This window comes from Mytilus edulis, chromosome 8 (genome assembly GCF_963676685.1).
Source record: "Mytilus edulis chromosome 8, xbMytEdul2.2, whole genome shotgun sequence".
NCBI lineage: Eukaryota > Metazoa > Mollusca > Bivalvia > Mytilida > Mytilidae > Mytilus > Mytilus edulis.
The window spans coordinates 67,910,223-67,937,517 of record NC_092351.1 but is presented as its reverse complement, the minus strand read 5'-3'; the positions used below and the strand labels follow the sequence as shown (position 1 = coordinate 67,937,517).

At 32.6% G+C, this 27,295-nt stretch overlaps 1 protein-coding gene across 13 annotated transcripts in view; it reads left to right on the top strand.

Moving 5' to 3' along the window:
- Positions 1 to 22,518, top strand: part of LOC139486843 (coiled-coil domain-containing protein 169-like) — a 46,121-nt gene extending 23,603 nt beyond the window's left edge. For 5 of the 13 annotated variants that reach the window (XM_071271894.1, XM_071271895.1, XM_071271906.1 and 2 more), the window contains 5 exons: positions 574 to 639; positions 3,966 to 4,123; positions 7,451 to 7,492; positions 13,332 to 13,367; positions 20,122 to 22,518. In XM_071271894.1, coding sequence (XP_071127995.1) covers positions 574 to 639; positions 3,966 to 4,123; positions 7,451 to 7,492; positions 13,332 to 13,367; positions 20,122 to 20,218 — 399 coding nt within the window. In that variant the 3' untranslated portion in view covers positions 20,219 to 22,518. The remainder of the gene's footprint in view (positions 1 to 573; positions 640 to 3,965; positions 4,124 to 7,450; positions 7,493 to 13,331; positions 13,368 to 20,121) is intronic. The other 8 variants (XM_071271898.1, XM_071271901.1, XM_071271900.1 and 5 more) reach the window with 6 other exon arrangements.
- Positions 22,519 to 27,295: the final 4,777 nt, after the last annotated feature.

Here is a 27,295-nt window from a genome sequence, read left to right as displayed (position 1 = left end):
ACACTGATGATATCATAAATGACATCACTAAATTTGTATCTAAGTGCACATCGATCAAAGTATGTTATGTAGTCCATGTACTACCTTCCTGCAATCTTTGACTTGCTTGCAGTTACCTTGTCAATGAATGGAGAAAGTTACATAATCATCTACTAACTGGAAGCAGACAGGCATATTGCAATCAAACATTGGAACTTTTGTTTATAATTGCTTGCTGCATGCTTGTGACAAGCGTAATGCTAGTCTTGCATGCATGCAGAGATTTATATGTTCATCTTCTAGCTTTCTATGAGCATCTTGAAATTGAAAATTAAAAGTTTTATTTGCAGCATGCTTGCTGCAAGATTGTGACGAACACATTGTAGTCTTACATGTAGCAAGCTTCTTGCAATTAATAATTTGTGACAAGCATTTGGAAAGTATGCAGTTTGTATGCAAGTGTATGAAAGTGTGAGTATGTAACACAATTGTGACATATAGTCTTGTTTTTTTTTAATTATTGATGATAAGATGAAGAATCAACTGATTTGTGATATTTCTGTACTTGCTTTTCCATGCACTTGTTTTTTTTAGGCCTATCATAAAGCAAATGATGTCAGACGAAATTATCAAAATGAGATCAGTTCAAAGAAATTCCAAGTAATAATCCTCCTCTAAATGATTTAATATACTTGAAAAGATTAACATATTTTGCATGATTGCAGTTTCATATAAATACTTGCATGAATAGACTGCATGATATTATGTTGCTTTTTATCCTATTGTAGATCCTATCTATCTCTAATTGTCAAATAAAAACCACAGTAATTTTGAGTTGCCCTGTACAGTTGTGAATGATCTTGTTTCTTGTACAATACATATAATTGACAAGGGCAGCAAGTTAAATACTGAGGATTCTTCAATATTCATTGGATACTAATTTCGTGGATTTCGTGGATACAGAGGAACCATAAATTTTAAATATTCAACAAATTACATTGGACAAATTTACAAAAGAACAAAACAAAACAACAAAATTAAATTATGCATGAAAATGCAAGTTTTACTCAATGTACGAAAATTGGTACCCACGAAAATAAATAAATCCACAGTATAGGTATGGAATGGTTTTAAAGTGATAATCTAAAGTGTTGATGACGCTGTGATGTACAATATTTCAAACTACAATACATTGAATAGCAAAAACCAGTTTTTGTTTTGTTTGAAATGATGCATAAAAGTCAAATAACAAAATACTGAACTCTGAGGAAAATTCAAAACATAAAGTCCTCAATATACATGCTCAAGCTACTACAAAATACTGTAACAGTACATTTTGACAACAATTCATGTTTATGCACCCGCAACAAAATGATGTGCCAGAGGCATATTAGTTTACCCTTGTCCGCCTGTCTGTCGTACCGACTGTGTCTAGATCAGGATACATTATTTGTCCAGCTATCTCCTACAGTTTTGGAGGTACAACTTTAACATTTTTTAGGATGTTCATATACATAATGAAAGTATACATGACCACAGGAATTTGATTTTTTTCAAATATTCTGAAAATGACTGGTAGTTAGACTTAGTCATTTTATTTTGGCACAAGCTGCAAAAAGAGATCATGGTTTGTCCAGCTATCTCCTCCTACAGTTTTGGAGATACAGCTTTATGTTGAAGGAAACTCACAGTATTCTTGAAAGTTGAAAGCTTTTTGCTAGACATTCAGTTCTGCAAGTGAAGCCTTAAGTATAAGCATAAAACATGGATCATTATATTAAGTGTAAAATTTATAATTTCCTATGGTCAGGACTTACAGACAGCGTATGACAACTTCACTGTTGATCAAATCTTAAATATGTTGAACTATAACCATGCATATTGCAGAGCAGAAAAAGTGGCTTGGTGTTTGTTGGGTTTTTTTTTTTGGGGGGGGGGGTGAGGAGTGTCATTGTCCATAGCTAGTTTTATCATTGTTTGACTTGAAATCATGAAACAATGTGATTCCCTAAGATATTTAACCATGTATTTTTCACACATATTTTTAAAAAGTAACAAAATGGTCACTCTGTGATGTTGTAGGGATTTTATCAGTTGCCCATTTCTTTTGAGTAGGTTCTGTGCTGTTGAGACAATAAAGCATTATTCAGAATATATATATATATAGATACAAATGTAGAATCAATGTAGAAAACATATATTTTTCTTCTGCTCTTCTCATTTAAAAGTATTTGTAGTCCAGCTAAATGTCAATGTCACCAAAACTCATCTTTGGTAATGTTATTGTGCTTGTTCCACATCTTATTTTTTTCAACCTTGGTATGCATTACAAATCCAGTTTTATTGAAACAGGAGGCCTCCCATAAATCATACATTCTTCCATTTACAGATCTTATTAATCTATATATTTTATGTGAGGAAATATATACATTACATAGTTATGTCACAATATTTTTAGTGATAGTAGAGAGATTTGTTTTAACCCACCTTTGGTTTCTAGTCACATGGCTAGGGCTGCAAAAGAAAAGTTAATTTTAACGAATGTTTTAAGTTTTTTCATCAAAATACGATCAATTATCTTTTTTGTTGTGATAGGAACTACTTGTGATAAAAGATAATTGAAAAATACAATTTTAGAAATGACAATAATTAAATTAACTTGATGTAATGTTTACCATACTAACTGTAGTGAAGGAGAACGATTTTCAAACATACAATGAGAAAGATCTTCACAACCCTCTTACATAAAAAATTGTTGTGACATTGCCTTAAATGTGGAAGTGGTGAAATTTATATTTGTTTTTATAGTTTGTCAAACTTTCTTAATAGACTTGTATGAACTTTTGACTGATGCATTTTTATGATAAAGAAATACCTCTTAACATCTGAAGCAAAATTTTTAGAAAATATACTGTAGTTTCTGTAATTTACTTAAAGTCAAATTAAAAAAAAATAAGATTATGAACTGTATTTTAATAGAAAATCCTTAAATACATTATCAAAATCTTCATAAAAATTCTGATATTGAATTATTGACTTCCCTGACATTTATTTGCTGATATTTTTTCACATGCCATGACTTAATTTTTAAGTACGAGGCCAATTGTTTTAGCTTCAGCCAGCCCTTAACCCAAGTGTCAAAGGATAATTGCGATGAAAGAATTTAAACAAACATGCTCTTGAAGCTAAATCATTTAACAATTGTTAAGGAATAATAAATTAAACAAATGGGAACGCATGGAAAATATAAAAAACAAGTGTCATTGCTCTTAAAATTAAAATTTTCAATGTGCTTTGTTTTTATTGTTTATCAATGCCATAATCTGGTAAACTCCAACAACAACCTGGAAAGTTGATTAGATTGTGATCAACAACCACAGATTAAAATGTTATTTGTCAATGATATGTTATAGATATGTAATAAATATATAAAAACGTGCATGCAATACTTAGTTTGGTATATATGCATGCATTGGTTCAATGTTATCAATAACATTGAAATTTCAAGAAACTCCTTTCATATAACTTTAAAGACTGCAAAGGTAATTTTTTTAATCATCAATATCTTTTATAAACCTTTGTGAAATGAAAGTTGTACAGAAGCATCTTTATAATCAAGAAATATCATCTGTAGAAAAGTTTTTCATTTACTTATTTTTCCCCTATTTTACTTGATATCTATACTTTTTGACTGTGAACATATACTGAATCAGCAACATTTGCAAACTGGACAAAGATTTTCTCAGACTTTTTTTAAGACAGGATTCTAAAGGTTACTATTTATAACTAAAAATAGTAATGACTAATTAATTAATGTTACATATTTTTCTGAAGTATTATTTGATTCATGTCTCTAGACAAGGCTGTTCAACTAGGAACCTCTTTAATGAAGATGAGTCTTTATATAGGAAATTCAGAAAAGTAATAGCCTAAAACTATAAAATTTACAAATTTTAACTTTCATGTAATGATTTATATTTTGATAGGCATATCATAAGGCAAATGATGAACGAAAAACTTACAACCTAGAGATAAATACCACAAAACATCAACATGGTGAAATGTCATCTCGGCAAAGAGCAATGGGGAGCCGAGAACAGTTGGACACTATATCAGGTTCTAGGACTCCAAGAGACTTGAGTCGGTAAGTACACATGGGATTATAACTTCAGTACTAATTGAAAGGATTTATTTTTAATCTATTTTTGTTCACTAGTTTGCTATTTTAAATAAAGCGTTTGTTTTTATGCGGGTTTTTTTATGGAACATTTTAGACTTCTAATTCTAGCTTTTATTGTGTTGGTAAATTTCAATTGATTTGTTTGACTTTTGTTTGTTTTATGCCCAGTGTTCAATGGCAGTATACATCCATACATTCTTTTAAACTTTCTACACACATTCAACCTTATGATTTGATATTTGTTTTCTCTTTCAAAAAGTCACAGATAAGGAAATCTAGTGGAATTGTAAGGAATAAGTAAGCTTCTGTATAAAGCTTTTAAATATTTCAGAAGGTTAAATACATTTTGCATATATATAGATGGCTCATCTTCTTGTGATCAAGTCTGACATAGCATTTGACAATGACCTATCATTGGAGAGGTTTTACACTTAATCAATTCATTCTTTACTATGAGTCATACATTAGGTTAACTTTATTTGGTATATCATATAATGGTATCCATATTTTGCACTGAAGTCAGTTTCTCATTTACTACAAGTAATGGGTTAACTCAGAGACATATAAAGATATGTGTCTCTGATTAACTACAGTTGGTCTATAGAATCATCCTGTTTGAATAAGGACACCTAACTTTGACCAATTTGGTCAGATTTTGAAGTTTAAAAGGTTTACTACGTATGCCACTTTTTCATTAGATAAGAGTAAGTGGTCATTGTATATATATTCAGTTGATAGAATCATTGTGTGGTATATTTGTCTTTCGTGGGATTTTTTGATTGATTTTTTTTCATTGTTTTGAAATTGCTATTAAGTTTCTTTTTGACAACGATTCCTCGTGCAGTTTTTATTAGAATCAGGTCAACTATATAGGTTAACCATAACTGCATTCCTTCCTATCGGTATCATCTTACCTTGACCTCATTTTCATGATTCATTGATTAAGGTTTTCTTGATACATGAAGTAAGTCCTTTATTACAAAACTGGTCACATATTTTTCAATTTTATTTTAATGAATTTGTCAAACAAGGTGAAGTATTTTCTGGCTGCAATGAAGACCAATTTGTGGCCTTGGGGCTGTTTTCTGCTCTTTAGTTAGTTGTCTGACACATTCCCGTATCCATTCACTATTCTATGAAAGTGTGACAAAAAATAAACGCATTTTATGAAATACAAATAAGATGTGGTGTAGTTGTCAATGAGTTATCTATTAACAATAGGATGTAGATGTAAGCAAATATAGGTCAATGTACTATGAACCTTGATACAATATTAACAAGAAAGCCAATATTAATCGTAAACAAAGAACAAAATGACAGACAGCATCAAACAGTAACCATTGAAAAAAGAGTACCTGACTTAGGAAATGCATATATAGAATAAGTATAGATATGTTTGTGAGTGCTCATTTTCAATCCTGTGATAGTCAAATGCTACAGCATTACATAAGAACAAACTTTAAAAAGCAGTTTGAACAAGGGCTATCAGATCAGCAGAATGCACTAAAAAGGTCCTCTAGATTTGAATTCATTTTTGTCGAGCCTGCTACTCTTGTAGCAGAAAGCTCAACCTAGGGATAGTGATCCTGGGCAGCATTAGCTAACTTCTTAAAAGTTTTATATTTTAGAAGGTTGAAGACTGGGATATCGATACTTCATACTCTGTAAATAGATGCCTCATGTTACGAAATTACAGTCTGTCACATGTCCATTGTCCTTGAGGCTTGACTTCATTTTCATGGTTCAGTGACTACTTGAAAAAAAAAAATTCTCTCTTATTATGAGTCATATAATAACTATTTTCGGTATGTGACCACCTTGCAAGGTCCTAATGTATGTCAGACAGTTTTCACTTGACCCTGACCTCATGTCATGGATCAGTGAACAAGGTTGGTGGTCAAGTCCATATCTCAGATACTTTAAGCAATAGGTCTAGTATATTTGGTGTATTAAAGGATTGTGAGGTGAACATGTCCAATTGTTAGGTGTCATCTTACCTTGACCTCATTTTTATGATTCAGTGATCAACAGTTAAGTTTTGCAGTTTTTGTCTTTTTTTTTCTTATATTATAAGCAATAGGTCAACTATATTTGGTGTATGCAGCTGGGTGTATGGAAATATTTTATGATGTGAATGTCAGTCTCACAGGTTTTATTTGGCCTTGACCTCATTAAGTTTATGTGTTTCTATCTGTTTTTCTTAAACTACATGCAATAGGTCAATTATATTTGTTGTATGGAAGGATTGTAAGGTGTACATATCTGTCTGCTCAACCTGATTTTCATGGTTTATTGGTCAATGTTTAGTTTTCTCATTTAAGTCTGTTTCTTAGAAACTATAAGCAATGAGTCAACTATATTTAGTGTATTGAAATGATTGTAATTAGTAAATGTATTTCTGTTTTGGTTTATATGACCTTGACTTCATTTTTTGTGAATGTGTTAAGTTTATGTGATAGTTGTAGTAAAGCTTTATATCTAGGACTATCAACAAAGAAAGTATCAATGATTAGTAAAGAAGGCGAGACATTTCAGCATGTGCACTCATGGTTTTTTAAAAGTGATTTAAATAATTTGACATTTGCATTGTGTTTTTTATTATTTTTAATAATTTGTACCATTTCATATCAAATATGATCAGGATGACACAGTCATATCTGAAATTATAATTTGGAAATATCTGATCATATATCTATTATCCAGTTTTTATACAATTGTTGTACCAGTAATAATACCCAATCTTGAAGAGACATGTGTATAAAGTGACACTAGTCTGTCAATCACAAGTTTGGTTTCTGGATGAAAATTGAAGTATTCAACATTTAGAAATTTTAAACAGTAAAATAGTCAATTTTGATGATTTGATGTTTACCTTTCCACAGACTGTATTAATTTTAGTTTTATGTTTTGGTATATACTATATTGTACTCCTTGATACCTTAAAAGATTTTGATTTATTGTGTTTCCAGATGATAATTAAATTGCTGTTTCACAAAATAATATAGATTTTCACACAATGTGATAAAACATAAGATACAGGTCACATTCAATTTCAATTTTGGTTTTCCATTTTCCATTTTCTGTTATATTTTTTATTGCAAGCGAGGGTATCATTATGATTACTAGATCACCTAGGTCTGGTTTTGAAAGGTTTGAATTGTCTATTATTTTTGCTCCTTTTCAAGACCAAATAATGACTCTTCTCATAGCTATGTCCTAAGTCATGGTGAACTCTTTACGTTATCTTGTACTGGTATATTTCATAATATATTTTTATTTTACAATTTAAAGGCCTTCATATCAAACTAAATCATCTGGTACAAATAATTCAAGGTATGTTGTTCTTGTGACAGTTCAGCTAATGTGTTATATAGCTTTTTATCATAGGTGAAAGTTAATAATGCAATAAAAAAAGATTAGTTACAAAGGAAATTAAACAATCAATTTGTGTTTACCTAGCTATTCATTTTTTTGTCACAGGAACTGTCCCATTGAATGAAAACAATAGCTATTGTTTTCCGTGGATTTCATTCAATTGGAACTTTAAGAAAAAAATAGCCTTGTAAACATAAATTAGTCTTGGGGAAAACCTGTTTTGGAAGGTTTAATTTCCTTATCAATAACAACTCATCTGAAGAACCTAACATCATATAAAAACAGAAGCATTCTGAAATGACTACCAGTGTGGCTGAGGATGTTTTTCATATTAACCCATGTATATCTGGTTTTAGGGATGTTTTGTGTTTTGGTCCATTCTCAGAAGTCTATGATAGGTTAACAAGTTTATTACTTTTTAGCTCACCTGGCCCGAAGGGCCAAGTGAGCTTTTCTCACCACTTGGCGTCCGTCGTCCGTCGTCGTCGTCCGGCGTCGTCCGTCGTCGTCCGTCGTCGTCGTCGTTAACAATTTACATTTTGAACTTCTTCTAGAGAACCACTGAATGGAATGAAACCAAACATGGCATGAATGTTCCTTATGAGGTGCTAACCAAGTGTTGTTACTTTGTTGCCGATCCATCATCCAAGATGGCCGCCAGCCGGGGACTTAGTTTAACATAGGACCCTATGGGAAATGCATACAAATGACTTCTTTTAGAGAACCACTGAATGGAATAAAACCAAACATAGCATGAATGTTCCTTATGGGGGGCTGACCAAGTGTTGTTACTTTGTTGCCGATCCATCATCCAAGATGGCCGCCAGCGGGGGACTTAGTTTAACATAGGACCCTATGGGAAATGCATACAAATGACTTCTTCTAGAGAACCACTAAATGGAATGAAACCAAACATAGCATGAATGTTCCTTATGGAGTGCTGACCAAGTGTTGTTACTTTGTAGCCGATCCATAATCCAAGATGGCCGCCAGCGGGGGACTTAGTTTAACATAGGACCCTATGGGAAATGCATACAAATGACTTCTTTTAAAGAACCACTGAATGGAATGAAACCAAACATGGCATGAATGTTCCTTATGAGGTGCTGACCAAGTGTTGTTACTTTGTTGCTGATCCATCATCCAAGATGGCTGCCAGCCGTGGACTTAGTTTAACATAGGACCTTATGGGAAATGCATACAAATGACTTCTTTTAGAGAACCACTGAATGGAATAAAACCAAACATAGCATGAATGTTCCTTATAGGGTGCTGACCAAGTGTTGTTACTTTGTAGCCGATCCATCATCCAAGATGGCCGCCAGCATGGGACTTAGTTTAACATAGGACCCTATGGGAAATGCATACAAATGACTTCTTTTAGAGAACCACTGAATGGAATGAAATCAAACATGGCATGAATGTTCCTAATGTGGTGCTGACCAAGTGTTGTTACTTTGTAGCCGATCCATTATCCAAGATGGCCGCCAGCGGGGGACTTAGTTTAACATAGGACCCTATGGGAAATGCATACAAATGACTTCTTCTAGAGAACCACTGAATGGAATAAAACCAAACATTGCATGAATGTTCCTTATGAGTGCTGACCAAGTGTTGTTACTTTGTAGCCGATCCATCATCCAAGATGGCCGCCAGCAGGGGACTTAGTTTAACATAGGACCCTATGGGAAATGCATACAAATGACTTCTTTTAGAGAACCACTGAATGGAATAAAACCAAACATGGCATGAATGTTCCTTATGAGGTGCTGACCAAGTGTTGTTACTTTGTAGCCGATCCGTCATCCAAGATGGCCGCCAGTGGGGGATTTTTGAATGAAATTAAAGATGTTCCTTTCCTTATAAATGAGGTTGTGTTGTCACTTTTAGCCAAATTTTATATTTTTTTTTTTATGATTTCAAAAACCCAAGTAGAATCAGGTGAGCGATACAGGCTCTTGAGAGCCTCTAGTTTGTCCAGCCTGCAATATTAGTCACTAAAGTTAGACAAGGCAATCCTCAATTCAGTCGTCAGCAGCATCAACATTTACATTAAGTCTGTGATGTAATTTTTAAAACATCAATATCTTTGTAAAACCTTTATTGATTTTTATAAAATGTTGACAAACTTTAATCTCTTTTATGGCCAAAAGACAGTATTAAATTGATTTACTTTTATGTCTTGCATGTAACAAAACTTGAGGGAAGCAAGACATAGGTATTGCTTTTCCAGCATCTTTGTCGCAAACAATTGTTACATTTTCTGCATAATTCAGTTTGATATCAGCTACTTGTGAGTGACCAACGATATTTTCTATAAATTTGTATTACAATCCCTATATATATCTTTGAGGACTTTTTTGTAGCCTAGTCCTCTAGGTCAATTAATAATCAACTTTCAATGTTAAGTTTCTGCTTACATTAGATAAGAACTTGTGATAAGTCAATTATATTTTCTATAAAGTTGAATTACTATCAGTCAGTTAATTTTTACCTGATTTCAGTGTCCTGTCTACATTAAAAGAGGGCATTATGTTTTCTGGTCTGTGTTTGTATGCTGGTTCATTAGATAAATATTTTTGTTTGAGGAAGTTTACAATAGTTGTGGTGACATCGAGTTGAAGCTAAGTTTAAATGTTCAGTATGATAAGAACTGTTTAACAATATGCCAAAAAGTTTATGATCCAAATGTCCTGATCATTCAAAGCTAAACAGTATCTCACTTCCATATTAATTAAAATCTTTCCATACAAACTTACATATAGTAAGTACATGATTTTAAAGAGGGCCATCTGATATATTTTAAAGGGGACCATATGGTTCAAAAGGTCAATACTTAAACAAAGGACCAATACTAACCTTAAAACGAAGGTAGGTTGTAGTTGCTCTGGTGAATGGACATCACATGTACATGCACAACATTATGACGGATACGTCATTGTTCCTCCTGCCATTGATGGTTCCCTATAATTCATGTTAATGTATATGTAGCTTTAATATTATCTCAAATGCAGCCACTGTGTTTGGATTACTTTTTACCAGGCTTTTCCTAACAAAAACCTTTTGTTTTGAACATCAATCATGTTTAACTGGACATAGCTAGGATTGACATCTTTTGTTTCTACATCATACATGTATTTATTTGTTGATGAAAAACTTTAATTTAAGTAGTTCTCATCAGTTCTATTTAAATCTGGTGATCCACATCACAAGAGGCATACAAGTGAACTATGGGTGTAAATGAAAGAAACGAGTTTTCGTTTTTTTAAGGACAGATAATTGCCCATGTAAAATGAGTTTTTGTATTTTACAAAAGATTATGTGTGATATATTTAGATTTTACAATAAAGTACTCATTTTTTTTATAAACCATGCAACTAATTCAAGTAAATACCAGGGAAGCAATGCATTTTAGCCTTAAATAGATGAAATACAATAGAAAAAACAAGTGATTTTATAATAATAAAGCCATTAAAATAGAAAAAAGAAAGCTGTCAAAAATACCAAATGGTTAACTTGTACTTTGATAGATTACTGATTAAATAAAAATTACATAATTAATTTTCGTCTGATTGTTAGAAACACTTAAATATTTTGTTTCTTTACTAATTTTAATATAGCAGATATTCCAAGTGAGGGGTTGCCATGAGGTTGAACATAAGAATTTATCCAACAAAACACAAGAAAAAATATATGTACATAAGCGAAAATGAATTTTCTTGTATTCTGTTTACCAAAAAAATGTGTAATTATCTTATATATTATGTTTATCAATGAGTTAATCTGTGCTAAAAAAAATGTATAACTCATTTAGTTGATTGTTTTCAAGTATTCAGCTCCTTTGGGTTTCAAGAATAAGGCCAACCCAAGATAATTAAATAACTGTAAATTTGGACATTATTGCATTCATTTATTATTGCAATTTTTGTCGAGGTCGACAAAAGGATAGTGATGCGGCGGCGGCGACGCAAGTTAATCTCTTAAAAGCTTAATAATTCACAAGGTAGAAGACCTGGATCCCTCTTACTTTGTATATTGATGCCTTATGTTATTAAGTTTCTGTCTGTCATATGTGCATTATCCTTAACCTCATTTTCATGGTTCAGTGACTACTTAAAAAAAGTTCAGATTGTTAGTATTTTTAATTTATCTCTTATTGTGAGTATTAGTATAACTATATTTGGTAAGGTTCTCATGCCTGTCAGACAGTTTTCACTCAACTTCAACCTAATTTTATAGATCAGTGAACAAGGTTAAGTTTTCGTGGTTAAGTACATATCTCAGATACTATATAAGCAATAGGTCTCCTATATTTTGTGTATGGAATAATTGTAAGGTGTACATGTCCAACTGGCAGGTGTGATATGAACTTGACCTCTTTTTTCATGGTTCAGTGGATTTAAGTTTTTGTGTTTTGATCTGTTTTTGTCGAGCCTGCGACTTTTGTCGCAAAAAGCTCGACATAGGGATAGTGATCCGGCAGCGGCGTTAGCTAACTTCTTAAAAGCTTTATATTTTAGAAGGTGGAAGACCTAGATACTTCATACTTTGTATATAGATACCTCATGTTAGGAAGTTCCCGTCAGTCACATGTCCAATGTCTTTGACCTCATTTTCATCTTTCAGTGACTACTTGAAAAAAAAGTTAAGATTTGTTTTGTAATGTTTAATTCTCTTTTATTATGAGTAATAGGATAACTATATTTGGTACGTTCATACCTTGCAAGGTCCTCATGACCGTGACACAGTTTTCACTTGACCTCGACCTAATTTCATGGATCAGTGGACAAGGTTAAGTTTTGGTGGTCAAGTCCATATCTCCGATACCATAAGCAATATGTCTAGTATATTCGGTGTATGAAAGGACTGTAAGGTGTATATGTCCTACTGTCAGGTGTCATCTGACCTTGACCTCATTTTCATGGTTCGGAGGTTATAGTTGTTAATTTCTGTGTCATTTTGGTCTCATTGGCAATCATACCACATCTTCTTTTTTATAGGGAAGTTTTTATGTTTTTGTCTATTTTTCTTATACTTATGCAATAGGTCTACTATATATGGTGTATGAAATGATTGTATGGTGTACATGTCTAGCTGGCATGTGTCATCTGACCTTGACCTCAATTTCATGGTTCAGTGGTCAATGTTAAGTTTTTTGAGTTTTGGTCTTTTTTTCTAATACTATATGCAATTAGTCAATTATATTTGGTGTATGGAAATATTTTATGATCTATACTAGTATGTCAGTCCTGCAGGTTTTATTTGACCTTGACTTCATTATCACGGTTCATTGTTCAGTGTTAAGCTTTTGTGTTTAAGTCTGTTTTTCTTAAACTATAAGCAATAGGTCAACTATATTTGTTGTATGGAAGAATTGATAGCTGTAAATGTCAGATCAAACATGGGTATGAAAAAAAAAAAGTAAATGGATATGTCAACCATCCACCTTAACCGCTAGGCAATTTATAATAAACAAACACACACCAAACACAGTGAAGACGTATATTTGTTTTTACTAAAATATTGGTGATACTTCAACTTTTAATTTTATTTCAGAGCTTTTTATATTTCCCCTCATTTGCTTTTTCTAGATAATACTTAATGCCTAAATCATTTCAAACCACTTCTTTTGGGTTTCCAAAAAAAATAGGATATTTGCAATATTAAATTAAGTTTGTGGGCCGTTTGTAAGGACACCTGCTAAAGTCTACTGTTAAATAAAAAGTTAATTGAGCTAATACCACTAGTCTCTAATGTATAAGGTGGTACTTAAAATAGTATAACCTCACATATTTAGGAACAGCAGAAAAAGTGGAAGTCATGGTAGCTTAAGGTAAATATACTCAGCTTTTTGCTTCAAGCATTCACGCTGAATACACATGTGTTTGTGTAACTATATCATTTGATCAACACCTCATCAAACACAGTATTTTACTTCATGCAGATATGAACACAATATTGTATTTTGCTTTCTCAAAAACTTTCAAATATCTGTTATATCTGTTGCAGTTAAATGTGTACCGTTATGTTGAAAGGTGTTTTAAACTGTAGATAGATTGTATAATTATTTAAAATACTAAAATGAAATAACAAAAATCAACTAAAAGTATATTGTATAATAAAAAACCTTTAAAAATCTTGACAGTAGAAATGTGTTTATAATATGTTGAGATCTGCTTACTGTCTTTTTACCTCAACATTGTCCTACAACATTTAGGAGTTATTGCCATTATAGTAACATTTTTTATAATAAAACTTTTAATAGATAGATAGTAGATAAAAGATTTAAATAGCAAAAAAGATCCAGAAGGCAAGATCTTCAAAAAGCTCAGAATGGTTAAAATCCTCAGATGACTTCTTATTGAAGTTATTGCTCTTTAAAGTTTTTATCATTTTTTTGTCGAGCCTGCAACTTTTGTTGCAGAAAGCTCGACATAGGAATAGTGATCCGGCGGCGGCTACGGCGGCTACGGCGGCGGCGGTGTTAGCTAACTTCTAAAAAGCTTAATATTTTAAAAGGTAGAATACCTGGATGCTTCATACTTTGTATATAGATGCCTCATGTTACGAACTTTCCGTCAGTCACATGTCCAATGTCCTTGACTTCATTTTCATGGTTCAGTGACTACTTGAAAAAAAAGTTAAGATTTTTTGTAATGTTAAATTCTCTCTTATTATAAGTAATTGGATAACTATATTTGGTATGTGCGTACCTTGCAAGGTCCTCTTGCCCGTCAGACAGTTTTCACTTGACCTCGACCTCATTTCATGGACCAGTGAACAAGGTTAAGTTTTGGTGGTCAAGTCCATATCTCAGATACTATAAGCAATAGGTCTAGTATATTCGGTGTATGACAGGACTGTAAGGTGTACATGACCAACTGGCAGATGTCATCTGACCTTGACCTCATTTTCATGGTTCAGTGGTTATAGTTAAGTTTTTGTGTTTTGGTCTGTTTTTCTTATACTATATGCAATAGGTCTACTATATTTGGTGTATGGAATGATTGTAAGGTGTACATGTCTAGATGACAGGTGTCATCTGACCTTGACCTCATTTTCATGGTTCAGTGGTCAAAGTTAAGTTTTTGAGTTTTGGTCTATTTTTCTAATACTTTATGCATTAGTCAACTATATTTGGTGTATGGAAATATTTTATGATCTATATGTCTGTTATGCAGGTTTTATTTGCCCTTGACCTGATTTTCACGGTCCATTGCTAAGTGTTAAGTGTTCGTGTTTTGGTCTGTTTTTCTTAATTTATAAGCAATAAGTCAACTATATTTGTTGTATTGAAGAATTGTTAGCTGTACATGTCTGCCTGGCATGGTTCATCTGACCTTGACCTCATTTTCATGGTTCATTGATCAATGTTTCGTTTTCTTTGGTTAATGTTGAGTTTATGTGACAGTTGTAATAAAGCTTTATATTTAGGTCTATCAACATAATATCAATGATTAGTAAAGAAGGCGAGACATTTCAGCGTGTGCACTCTTGTCTTCTTCATTTTTTAGCTCACCTGGCCCGAAGGGCCAAGTGAGCTTTTCTCACCACTTGGCGTCCGTCGTCCATCGTCGTCGTGGTCGTCGTTAACAATTTACATTTTGAACTTCTTCTAGAGAACCACTGAATGGAATGGAACCAAACATGGCATGAATGTTCCTTATGAGGTGCTGACCAAGTGTTGTTACTTTGTAGCCGATCCATCATCCAAGATGGCCGCCAGCGGGGGACTTAGTTTAACATAGGACGCTATGGGAAATGCATACAAATGACTTCTTTTAGAGAACCATTTAATGGAATGAAACCAAACATGGCATGAATGTTCCTTATGAGGTGCTGACCAAGTGTTGTTACTTTGTTGCCGATCCATCATCCAAGATGGCCGCCAGCGGGGGACTTAGTTTAACATAGGACCCTATGGGAAATGCATACAAATGACTTCTTCTAGAGAACCACTAAATGGAATGAAACCAAACATAGCATGAATGTTCCTTATGGAGTGCTGACCAAGTGTTGTTACTTTGTAGCCGATCCATTATCCAAGATGGCCACCAGCGGGGACTTAGTTTAACATAGGACCCTATTGGAAATGCATACAAATGACTTCTTCTAGTGAACCACTGAATGGAATGAAACCAAACATGGCATGAATGTTCCTTATGTGGTGCTGACCAAGTGTTGTTACTTTGTAGCCGATCCATCATCAAAGATGGCCGCCAGCAGGGGACTTAGTTTAACATAGGACCCTATGGGAAATGCATACAAATGACTTCTCTTAGAGAACCACTGAATGGAATAAAACCAAACATAGCATGAATGTTCCTTATGGGGTGCTGACCAAGTGTTGTTACTTTGTAGCCGATCCATCATCCAAGATGGCCGCCAGCGGGGGACTTAGTTTAACATAGGACCCTATGGGAAATGCATACAAATGACTTCTTTTAGAGAACCACTGAATGGAATGGAACCAAACATGGCATGAATGTTCCTTATGAGGTGCTGACCAAGTGTTGTTACTTTGTTGCTGATCCATCATTCAAGATGGCCGCCAGCCGGGGACTTAGTTTAACATAGGACCCTATGGGAAATGCATACAAATGACTTCTTTTAGAGAACCACTGAATGGAATAAAACCAAACATAGCATGAATGTTCCTTATGGGATGCTGACCAAGTGTTGTTACTTTGTAGCCGATCCATCATCCAAGATGGCCGCCAGCAGGGGACTTAGTTTAACATAGGACCCTATGGGAAATGCATACAAATGACTTCTTCTAGAGAACCACTAAATGGAATGAAACCAAACATAGCATGAATGTTCCTTATGGAGTGCTGACCAAGTGTTGTTACTTTGTAGCTGATCCATTATCCAAGAAGGCCGCCAGCGGGGGACTTAGTTTAACACAGGACCCTATTGGAAATGCATACAAATGACTTCTTTTAGAGAACCACTGAATGGAATAAAACCAAACATAGCATGAATGTTCCTTATGGGATGCTGACCAAGTGTTGTTACTTTGTAGCCGATCCATCATCCAAGATGGCCGCCAGCAGGGGGACTTAGTTTAACATAGGACCCTATGGGAAATGCATACAAATGACTTCTTTTAGAGAACCACTGAATGGAATGAAATCAAACATGGCATGAATGTTCCTAATGTGGTGCTGACCAAGTGTTGTTACTTTGTAGCCGATCCAATATCCAAGATTGCCCCCAGCGGGGGACTTAGTTTAACATAGGACCCTATGGGAAATGCATACAAATGACTTCTTTTAGAGAACCACTGAATGGAATAAAACCAAACATGGCATGAATGTTCCTTATGAGGTGCTGACCAAGTGTTGTTACTTTGAAGCCGATCCGTCATCCAAGATGGCCGCCAGTGGGGGACTTTTGAATGAAATTAAACATGTTCCTTTCCTTATAAATGAGGTTGTGTTGTCACTTTTAGCCAAATTTTATATTTTTTTATATGATTTCAAAAACCCAAGTAGAATCAGGTGAGTGATACAGGCTCTTGAGAGCCTCTAGTTATACGACCGCAAAAATTGAAAATTTTTTGGTCGTATATTGGAATCACGTTGGCGTCGTCGTCTGCGTCGTCATCGTCGTCCGAATACTTTTAGTTTTCGCACTCTAACTTTAGTAAAAGTGAATAGAAATCTATGAAATTTTAACACAAAGGTTTATGACCACAAAAGGAAGGTTGGGATTGATTTTGGGAGTTTAAGTCCCAATAATTTAGGAATTGGGGGCCAAAAAGGGCCAAAATAAGCATTTTCTTGGTTTTCGCACTATAACTTTAGTTTAAGTAAATAGAAATCTATGAAATTTAAACACAAGGTTTATGACCACAAAAGGAAGGTTGGGATTGATTTTGGGAGTTTTGGTCCCAACAGTTTAGGAATAAGGGGCCCAAAGGGTCCAAAATTGAACTTTGTTTGATTTCATCAAAAATTGAATAATTGGGGTTCTTTGATATGCCGAATCTAACTGTGTATGTAGATTCTTAATTTTTGGTCCCGTTTTCAAATTGGTCTACATTAAGGTCCAAAGGGTCCAAAATTAAACTTAGTTTGATTTTAACAAAAATTGAATCCTTGGGGTTCTTTGATATGCTGAATCTAAAATGTACTTAGATTTTTTATTATTGGCCCAGTTTTCAAGTAAGTCCAAATCGGGGTCCAAAATTAAACTTTGTTTGATTTCATCAAAAATAGAATAATTGGGGTTCTTTGATATGCCAAATCTAACTGTGTATGTAGATTTTTAATTTTTAGTCCCGTTTTCAAATTGGTCTACATTAAAGTACAAAGGGTCCAAAATTAAACTACGTTTGATTTTAACAAAAATTGAATTCTTGGGCTTTTTTGATATGCTGAATCTAAACATATACTTAGATTTTTGATTATGGGCCCAGTTTTCAAGTTGGTTCAAATCAGGATCCAAAATTATTATATTAAGTATTGTGCAATAGCAAGAAATTTTTAATTGCACAGTATTCAGCAATAGCAAGAAATCTTCAATTGCACAGTATTGTGCAATAGCAAGAAATTTTCAATAGCACAGTATTGCGCAATAGCAAGAAATCTTCAATTGCACAGTATTGTGAAATAGCAAATATTTTCAATTGCACAGTATTGCGCAATAGCAAGAAATATCTAATTGCACAATATTGTGCAATAGCAAGAAATTTTCAATTGATTGGAGTTATCTTTCTTTGTCCAGAATAGTAATTGAATCAATTTTAATCATTGTTTTATACAATATACAATGTATATTCACTTTTACTACCAACTGATAAATTAAAACAATCTTTACCATGCAGTGATAACAAGCACCTTTTGTTGCATTTTAATATTTTATGATGTATTTAAATGCGTAGTTATTGTTGCAAACTCCATTAGAAATTTGAATTGAGATCAGTTTTGGAAAAAGGGAAAGGGGGATGTGAAAAAAAAGGGGGGGGGTAAATTTTTCTCATTTCAGATTTCATAAATAAAAAGAAAATTTCTTCAACCATTATTTTGAGAGGATTACTATTCAACAGAATAGTGAATTGCTCAAAGGCAAAAAAAATATTTTAAGTTCATTAGACCACATTCATTCTGTGTCCGAAACCTATGCTGTGTCAACTATTTAATCACAATCCAAATTTAGAGCTGAATCCAGCTTGAATGTTGTTTCCATACTTGCCCCATTCGTTCAGGGTTCAACCTCTGCGGTTGTATAAAGCTGCGCCCTGCGGAGCATCTGGTTACCTATTATCTCAAAAAATGTAGATAGATAAGATAGAAGCCTTTTAAAAGCAAAAATGATCTGCAAGACAAGACCTGCAAAAAGATCAGCATAGATGAAATAATCAGTAGTTATCCTATAGGAGTTATTGCCCTTAATGGATAATTTTTCATGATACGTTTTACCAAAAACTATAGACGATTGAGAGAAATTGTAAACTGATATATTGATAAGCAATGCCATGAAAATCAACAACAAAAAAAGGTTTAGTCATGAATTTTATTTTAGTCTACATTGAAATAGAAAGTACATTGTTGAAGATCCACATAGACCTAGGTGAGCGACGCGGGCTCTTTAGAGTCCCTAGTTTTATATTTTCTTGATTTTTTTACGATCCTGTTTTTAAATAGGTTTTGATGATTAAAAACATAAAAATGAATATATCTGTTTTTCATATTATACTGGTATAATATACATATAATCATTAAATATGTGACCAGCTTCAAACACACATAATTGCACTTGCATTTAAATAACAATTTTTTTATACTTCAACTTAACTAAAAACTAAACTAGAAAAAAACATCAGTAAAAATTCTAAATAATCATGTCATGTAATTTAAACTATGATATCAATGAAGTTGGTTTTTATATTTTTTTTGCTATCAAAATCGGGCTAATCTTTGAACAGTTTCTCTTATATAACTAAATAGATACTTTCCTTACTAGATACAACAAATAGCTATTGGGGAAAAACAGGTTCTACATGACAAGTAGTATATGTTTAACTCCTTGAATTTAATCAAAGTATATATTACACACAAGTTTGATTATAATTGCTGTCATGTGTTTTCATGTGCACCTTTATTCTTTTAATTTTTTATCGATTTTGAAGAAGTTGTTATGATCCTATATGTAGGTGAAGGAAATTTTTGATAACCTTGACTGGCTATACAGCCCTTGCACGGTCGGTAAATAATGTTTAAAGACATGACATCTCTTAAATCCAAGAAAAGGTTATAATTTCCTTTTACTGGAAAAAATATATGTATTCATCAAGACCCTTTCAAATGTCCTCTTTCCAGTACATTTTAGCTATCACAGACATTGTATTGTTCAATGCCCCGGCAATCAGACTATCGTGGGCATTACGACAGAGATGGTATTACTTATGGTGAATTTGTTGTATTATTTATATGTTGTTAGTGGTTTCCTGAATAAAATATTTAGTTATTAATAATAATTTACCTGTTTTGGTATATACATGCATCTTAATTACAAAATGACATTTTTACTGTCTTTTTTTATGTGTTAAACTAATGTATTATTTTTGTATTTAATTTCAGTAATATACCAGAAGATCAAAGAATTATAGATCCAAAAAGAGGCCCCATTAAAAAGACAGCTGGAGTGAAAAATTTACCAAGTTTAGAAATGACTTAAGTTAAATGTGCTAACTTTTACAGTCTGTACGCAATAACTGTTCACTAATTACATCACATGATCATGTCATTAGATATTCATATTTATATATATATATGTACATCACATGATCATGTCATTAGATATTCATATTTATATATATATGTACATCACATGATCATGTCATTAGATATTCATATTTATATATATATGTACATCACATGATCATGTCATTAGATATTCATATTTATATATATGTACATAACATTTTGTCTCGCCTGAGTTTGAAGTTGATAATGCAAGACCATAGGGATTACAATCCAATAGAAGTATAAGAACTTGTACAAAGATTTATATTTCAGAGGGTACCTTGTATGCAGATGCCTTATGTTACAAAATTTCAGTCTGGTCTTTGTCCATTGTCCTTGACCTTATTTTCAGGGTAGAGTGACTGCTTTATTAATATGTAGGGTGGGGTTTTTTTGTGTACATTTTTCACTTACTGAAATAGGATAACTGTATTTGATATATGGGTTCCTTGTAAGGGATACATAATAAAAAAAACCAACAGATATGGGATATCCATCCATGTCTGTCAGACGGGGTTTATCAAACCTCAACTGTATGTCATGGATTGGTAATGAAGGTGAAAGTTACTTGATTAGGTTGATTTCTCAAGTATTATAAGCAGTAGGTCAACTATATGTGGTAAATGTAATGATTGTGTAAATTTCAGTCTGTCAGGTTTCATCTAACCTTGAACTCATTCATGGTTCATTGGAAAATGTTTTGTTTTTTGTTCAGGTCTATTTCTTAATTACTATCGATAAGCAATAGGGTAAATATATTTGGTATATGGAATGATTATAAGGCATACATGTCAGTCTAGCAGGTATCATCTGAACTTGACCTTATTTTCATGGTTCTTTTGACAATGTCAAGTTTTTGTGATTAAGTTGTGTCTCAAAAACGATTATCATTAGGTCAACTATATTTGGTATATGGAATGATTGTTTTGATTGTATATGTGTGTCTGGCAAGTATCATCTCTCCTTGACCACATTTTTATGATTCGTTGGTCAATGGTCAGTTTCAGTGCAGTCTGGTTCTTGAGCAATAACAACATAAAATCAAACATGGGCAAAAATGCAAGCGAGATATTTCAGCATTTGCAATCTTATTACAGTTAAATGAGAATATAAAGAAGGGTATTACGGTACAAACATTGTGATCAATTAATGTGAATTCATTTATTTTTGTTGTTACTAATATTTGTAAATTGAAAAACAACTGTAATTATCGTGGATGCAAACATGTATTCAATTTCATGTTTTTCCCATATATTTTTTCTTCACTTAATCGATTTATGACGATATTACTGTGTATTTGCCAAAGTTTGCTCACACAAACCTTCACTTAATCGATTTATGACGATATTACTGTGTATTTGCCAAAGTTTGCTCACACAAACCTTTAGAAAATACTTTGCTGAACATTTAAATTCATGGTATACTTTTACCCACTAATTTCATGAAAATGGTTTTCAATGATTAATAATCAATCCATGGTAACATAGTTTGCTTTAATATGGGAGCTCTGAAGTCTTCACAGTTTCATTCAGTCAATTTCAGTGCATCTCCTAGTGAAACAAATCACTAGTACTAATAATAGATTCCACCATACAAACCACTTGGAAATATATGTATTCAATTAAGATAGTTCTATTTCAAACCTTAAAATGCAAGGTTTACAATTTTTTTTTTAATTTAAATGTGGAGAATAGATAAATAGCACACACAGTAACTGGGATTAAATAGAAGAATCTGTTTCTCTAAATATAAAGTGGAAAATGGTGTGTGCCATGTTCCCAATGTGGCAATTCACATGAGACCATGTGTAGTTTTTCAAACTGGTCCGAAACCTGTAAATGAATAAGAGAAAATCATTTTCACCTGGGACATTTTATAACTTATTTTAATTTGACCTATTAAATGCATTGTTAGAACAAGTTAGTGTAAAAAAAATTAAACTTTAATGAAAATTGCTATGTTTTTTATAAATGTACTGATAATTATATATATAAAGCATGTTAATTATATATATAAAGGTAAACCTTTAACTGAATATAAAAATTATTTTCAAACTATATATATAGCACCTTACTTTATTATGTTTAATCTCATTTTGTACCGAATAATAATGTAGGGATATCATTAATCAGAATCATTAAATGTGTCAATGAAGGTATAATGTCTGCACTCCTGGTAGTGGTGACCCTGGTTTAAGATGTCTTCATTTATTAAAATATATCAATGCTTGTTTATATGTGTTATATTTTTTTGAGTTTTATAATACTTGATGCTGAATCTGATATCATCTGTCTGAACTAGTCATTGAATATGTTTGAATGAAATCCTTTCATGAAAGTTGATAAAGGTCATCATAGACCTTTCAAAAACTTCACATTTTCAACAATTTCAGAAACCAATGATCAAATTATTGTCCGTCATGACTATTAACTTTTTATACATTGTAACTTGGATGACATTCAAACAACACCTTCTTATTTATAGGATTTCATGTATTTCAATCCTTATAAAATTTGACCACTTAATATTTAATACAAAAGGAATACACTCCAAATACATGTAACACCTTCTAATTGCCAAGGTTAACGTTTAGGTAAACTATACCAATTTTACTTTTATCCTCATGTCTTTCTGTTGATTTGTTTATTTTCTAGCCTATAACAAAAGTCATAGAATGGAAGACATGGGGATAACAGTTGTAGCAGGGCTAACTATTTGTAGAAAGCTTTATATTTTATAGGGTTAAAATAAGCAATAAGTGACTATAATTGGTTCTGAATTGCTAGTAAGGTGAACATGTATGTCTGGCAGAGTTTATCTGACTTTGGCCTCATTTTTCGGGTTCATTGGTTAATGTTAATGCTGCACAGCAGTCTTTAATGATTTGATTTTATTATATTATCCATCCAAGGAATTTAATATGCAACTCGATCCATCTGAACATTTTGTAAAAATCCAAGAGCATGTCACAAGGGAGTAAATTAATAATTACATTGTGTAAAGACCCTCTGTAAATAAAAGCACATGGTATAACTATTATATATATTTTCAGTCATCTGTTGGTACCATATTTCCAGCTGTGAATATCAGACCACAAGATAAATACTGTAGACCCAAGTCCTTAGTCAGGGGCATGTAGTTCAGTGGTTGTCGATTTATCATTATTCAATCTAATTAAAAACCGATCTCTCATCGCTTCTGTTTCTGGATATGTCGCGTGGCCCACGCGACATATCAGAAACAGAAGCGATGAGAGATCGGTTTTTAATTAGATTGATCTTTATTGATTATATTTGTTTTTCGTTCATTATTTTGTTCGCAAATCAGGCCATTAGATTTCTTTTTTACATTTGTCATTGCGGAACCATTTAGACATTATAACAGTTTTTGTAGAGCCTGCGACTTCTGATGCAGAAAGTGACATAGGGATAGTGATCAGGTGGCGCATTAACTAATTCTTAAAAGCTTGAGATTTCTGAAGGTAGAATACCTGAGTCCTTCATATTTTCTATATAGATGCCTTATGTTACGAAGTTTCCATCTGCCATATCCATTGCACATTGTCCTTAAACTCATTTTCATGGTTTAGTGACTACTTGATAACTATAGTTGGTATGTGCGTAGTACCTTTCAAGATCCTCATGCCTGTCCGACAGTTCTCACTTGACCTTGTCCTCTTTCGTGGATCAGTGACAAGGTTTAGTTTTTGCAGTCAAGTCGATTTCTCATATACTATAATCAAAATATCTACTTTATTTGGTGTACAAAGTGATTGTTAGATGTATATGTCCAACTGGCAGGTGTTATCTGACCTTGACCTCATTTTTAAAGTTCATTGCTTAATGTTAAGTTTTTGTTTTTAAGTCTGTTTTTCTTGTACTTTATGCAATAGGTCAACTATATTTTTTTCGTGAGATGCACGGATTTAGATAATTTCTTACGTATTGAAACAACGGAAGTATTTTTTCATTATACAAAATATTAGCTGTAAGTCACAAGATGAAGCTTTTTGTCGAGTGAGAGCAGCCAACGAGTTCAAAAAGACTTTATACCATACCGAGCAGCTGTTATTATAGAATGAATTATATAATCGCATTGAGACGCATATTATGTTCTTTCCATCTTTTGTAGAGCCTGCGAGGGTTTTTTTTTCGCGGAAGCGAAACATAGCAATCCTGGTTTCCGTCGTCGGCGTCAACATTTAGGTTCAGTCTGTGGTGAAAGATTATTCTAGACAACAAAAACTTTGTCAAACCAACCCACATGGATTTTTTTTACCGAAATACAGTATACAGAGCAAAATTTTGAAAACGTTTATTTTCATTTTCCCGTATTTTACTGATAAACGGGTTCTTGTAGATGGACTTAGTTTTTTACAGTTAACATGTACAGACAGTCTTATGTTAAACTTTATCGACATTAAACATTAGTAAACCTTTATTGATTGTTATGAAACTTGGGCAAACGCTTATCCTCAAGTCCATGAAATAGCATTTAAAGAAAAAGTTTGATTTTTTTTACTGATTTATTTATGCAGATAAATTGACTCACTCTTTAAAGGGGCACTATAGCTATGAGATATTAAAAAAACGATAGAATATGATTTCGTTTGGTTCAATCATTAATAAAAATGAATTTTAGCAGCCAATTTGGTTCAATATTGTCAAAATAAGCAAAGAAATATCGGTGATGAATTGTTCACTTGCAAGTTAAATAATTCGACCTCACTAAATCTGCATTTGACCTTCAATCTAATTCATTAGCAAGAGATGGGTTGTGCATGCATAAGTCAAGTCATTCCGTAGACTGATTCGATCCACACAAAAAAACTAGATAAAAACGTAAATATAACATGAAATCAAACAGACCTATAAAAATCCAATTGCACGAGATCGCAATCTATTTAAATTTATGTTTATGTTTATATCGGGTTATTTGACCGTCAGCAGTATCCGGCGGTCATCTCGATATTTAATAAGCGAGTGTTTAAACTTAAATGCACACGAAATTTTAATAAAATGATCGAGTACACGCGTTGTTAACTGTTTATACATTTTATACTTATTGTAATTGGGATATACGTTTTGGTACATACGTAATGACAACTTCAGTATGTACACTAAGAGATTTATCCCGCCGAACTGACTTTAAATAACGCTAAAACTAACAATGAACACTGCTCTTTCCTGAATCTTGATATCTATATCTTTAACGGGAAGCTTAATACCAAAATTTATAATAAAAGAGATGATTTTTCATTTCCTATTGTTAATTATCTCTTTTTAGGTGGTGACGTTTCCTTGACACCATCTTATGGTGTTTATATATATATCAACTTGTTTTATTCGCTCGTGTATGTAACAACGTATTTGAATTCAACGAAACAAATATCTGTAAAAATTATTTCATCAGGATGTCACAAACTAGTCCCAATATTTACTAAATTTATATCATTGGTACAAGGCCAACATTCGTAAATATCAATCAACATGTAGATATCTTATACGTTCCTCAGATATTTCACATCCATTATTTTATGGTTAAAATTTTGACAAAGCACAAAAATGTCGGCATTCACCTCAAAAGCTTACCAAACCTTTAAACAGACTTATTCGGAAAGGATATAGTTACGATACTGTATATTTTAGTATTTAATTATAGTGATTTACTCACCCTCCCCTTTTCAGGAATATGACCTCCTAATTAGAATATTTACCGGGTTTGTACTAACATGAGCAGCACGACGGGTACCACATGTGAAGCAGGATCTACCCACCCTTCCGGAGCAGATTAGATTACCCCCAGTTTTTTTGTGGGATCCATTGGTAATAAAATAAAAAATAACCCTATTAATAATCATTTAAAACAAAAATATTTTTTTCTTTGTAAAAATCTTAAAAAGATGGTAAAGCTAAAGAAAATAGAATATAAAGAAAAAATATTTCCTTCACTGTCGGATAATAGTGGTAAAAGTCCAAAAGAATATTGGAACATTCTAAAATCATTTGTAAAAAAGAGAACAGATGAAAATGATGATATCCCTGAAATATTAAAAGAAGAAGACAAACTGATCAAACACTTTATAGATCAAGGAAATCCAACTAAAATTAATACTACCTTCCAAAGGGAAATAGAAAATAAACTTAAGAATATAGAAAATAATATTATAGAAAATTTAGAAACAGATAAACCATTCAGTTTCTCTGAAATAAAAAAAGTTATAAATGGACTAAAATTAGGGAAAGTTGCTGGCCCTGATAGAATTATAAATGAAGTTATAAAATACTCTAACCCATTTATGATTAAAAATTATGTAAAAATATTTAATCTTATTCTACTAACAGGGAAATACCCTAAAACATGGAGAAACTCATTTTTAGTCCCATTACATAAATCTGGAGATGAAAATGATCCCAATAACTACAGAGGAGTCTCTATGATTAATTGTCTTGCAAAAATATTTAATGCAACTCTAAACAATAGGCTTACTAAAATTATAGATGAACAATTAAGTAACAGTCAATTTGGTTTTAGAGAGAACCACAGAACTGCAGATAGCATTTTTATATTAAAATCTCTAATAAATAAGTATTTACATAAAAACAAAAAGAAATTTTATGCTTGTTTTGTAGATTTAAGAAAGGCATTTGACTCTGTATGGAGAGATGCTCTTTTGTACAAACTTTATAATATGGGGGTAGGAAAGAAACTTTTTAACATTATAAAACATCAATATGATGACACTGGGTCTTCAATTAAATACAAAAACATGGTAACTGATATGTTTAATATTACAAGAGGGGTAAAACAAGGTGATTCACTGAGTCCTACTTTATTTAATATATTCATTAATGACATCACAGAGGTCTTTGAAAATGACTTGTGTTATCCTCTAAAAATTATAGACTCAAAACTAAGTTGCCTGCTTTTTGCAGATGAAGTGTTAATTTTTTCAGAAACTAAAACAGGGCTACAGAATAGTCTCAACAATTTAGCTTTATACTGTGAT